General features: G+C 43.1%; 1 protein-coding gene across 1 annotated transcript; it reads left to right on the top strand.

Annotated features, from left to right (window-relative positions):
- Positions 1-1,132: 1,132 nt before the first annotated feature.
- Positions 1,133-1,720, top strand: LOC129325052 (uncharacterized). Its single transcript, XM_054972561.1, has one exon. It carries the CDS (start codon positions 1,133-1,135, stop codon positions 1,718-1,720), a length of 588 nt encoding a protein of 195 aa, XP_054828536.1.
- Positions 1,721-2,116: the final 396 nt, after the last annotated feature.

Below are 2,116 nucleotides of genomic sequence, written 5' to 3'. Positions count from 1 at the left end.
TTTGCTCAGCTGGAAAAGATCTCCTTGATGAAGATCTGATAGTACTGTTCCTGATCAGCCTGCGACCAAAGTATGAAAGTTTCATAAATCACAGAATCACAGAGTTGGAAGGGGCCATACAGATCTTCTAGTCCAACCCCCAGCCCAATGCAGGAGGAGCCTAAAGAATCCCTGACAAATATTCATCCAGCCTGTTCTTGAAAACTGCCAGTGAAGTGGAGCTCACCACCTCCCTAGGCAGCTGATTCCACCTTTGAACTACTTTGAGCATGAAAAAGTTTTTCCTAATATCCAGCTGGTACCTTTCTGCATGTAATTTAAGCCCATTGCTTTGAGTCCTATCCTCTGCTGCCAACTGGGACAGTTCCTTGCCCTCCTCCAAATGACAGCCTTTCGAATGTTTAAAGAGAGCAATCATGTCCCCCTTCAATCTCCTCGCAGAGCCAGAAGGGGCTGCAGAGCCAAAAGGGGCTGAAGAGCCAAGAATCAGGCAATCAGAGAGAGAGTAAACAAAAACATACAGCTGAAAAGACTTTCCTATCTGGCAAAGACAGAAGTTGTGCCTGAACCCTCCACATGGGAAGACATAACAAAAAGGCCTGCCAGAGAAGTAGAGAAGGGCTGCAGAGAAAGAGATTGGATCTCTCATCAAAAATCAAACATGGACCCTTGAAGAAGTCGCTCCAGGGAAGAGAACAGTTGGGTGCAAGTGGATTTTCAAGACCAAACATGATGCAGAAGGCAAAGTGCAAAGATACAAGGTGAGATTGGTTGCCAAAGGCTACACTCACAAATATGGTGAAAACTACAATGAGATCTTTGTACCAGTGGTGAGGCACACTTTAATAAGGGTGCTCCTGAGTATAGCTGCAGTGCAAAAGATGCACCTGAAACATCTAGACATAAAAACAGCTTTTCTGCACGGTAAAATAAAAGAGGAAGTTTACATGGAAAGCCACCAGGATTCAAACAATCCCAGGACAGGCATCTCATGTGTAAACCGCAAATGCTTATATGGGCTCAAACAAGCTGCAAGGTGCTGGAATGAAAAACTACACGAAATGTTGACCAAAGAAGTTTTTAAGCAAGGCAAAGCTGAACAATGCCTTTACTCAAGGTACCAAGGCAATAGATGTACTTGCATTCTGGTTATGTCGATGATTTGATTTTGTGTTCTAAAGAGGAGAAGGACTACGATGAAATAGTACATCTGAGTCAAGAGGTTGAAGTGAAAGAGTTAGGAGTTATCACCTACTACCTGGGAGTCCAAGTGGAAAGAGAAGATGGTATCTATCTTCACAGCCCAAAACAGAAAGTTCTAGAGTTTCTGGAATATATGCAAATGAAAAATTGTAAGCCAGCAGATACTCCTATGGAAGTAAATTACCTAAAGCAACAAGGAAATGGTGAACTCCTGCCCAACAATAAACAATACAGGGAAGCATTTGGAAAATTGCTGTACATAAGTACACTAACATCTCCAGATATAGCAGCAGCAGTTGGCATGTTGTGCAGGAAGTCTGAATCACCAAACAAAAGAGATTGGAATGCAGTCAAGAGACTGGCCAAATACCTGAATGGGACTATGCATCTGAAACTGAAGTTGCCAACAAGTCATAATCCCAGATTGGTGGGATATATAGATGCAGATTGGGCAGGAGAGAAAGTCTACCAGTGGACATTTATTCTTTTATGGCAACAGAGCAGTGAGCTGGAGTAGCAGAAAATAAGAAACTCTGGCTCTGTCCTCGACTGAAGCTGAATATGCATCAGCAGCAGAGGCATGCAGACAACTGAAGTTCCAAATCCAAAAAAAGGGATGCCAAAGAGTGCAGCAACTATTGGACTATCACGATAATTTCCCATGCAAGCAAAGTAAAGCTCAAAATTTTACAGCAAAGAATCTTACCATATATGGAATGAGAAATGTCAAATGTTCAAGCTGGATTCAGAAAAGGAAGAGGCATCAGAGATCACATTGCAAATTTACGGGGTGCGCCTTTCCCTGCTTTCGACGCTGTTGGACCGCTGCCTTTATCTGAATGTTGCAAGACCTGTTATCATGCTGTGGAGTCTGTTGGTGAGGCCGACCTGTGGGAGTATTAGTCAGCTAATA

The sequence above is a fragment of the Eublepharis macularius genome, chromosome 1 (assembly GCF_028583425.1).
Source record: "Eublepharis macularius isolate TG4126 chromosome 1, MPM_Emac_v1.0, whole genome shotgun sequence".
NCBI lineage: Eukaryota > Metazoa > Chordata > Lepidosauria > Squamata > Eublepharidae > Eublepharis > Eublepharis macularius.
This window is presented reverse-complemented; position numbering and strand designations above follow the sequence as displayed.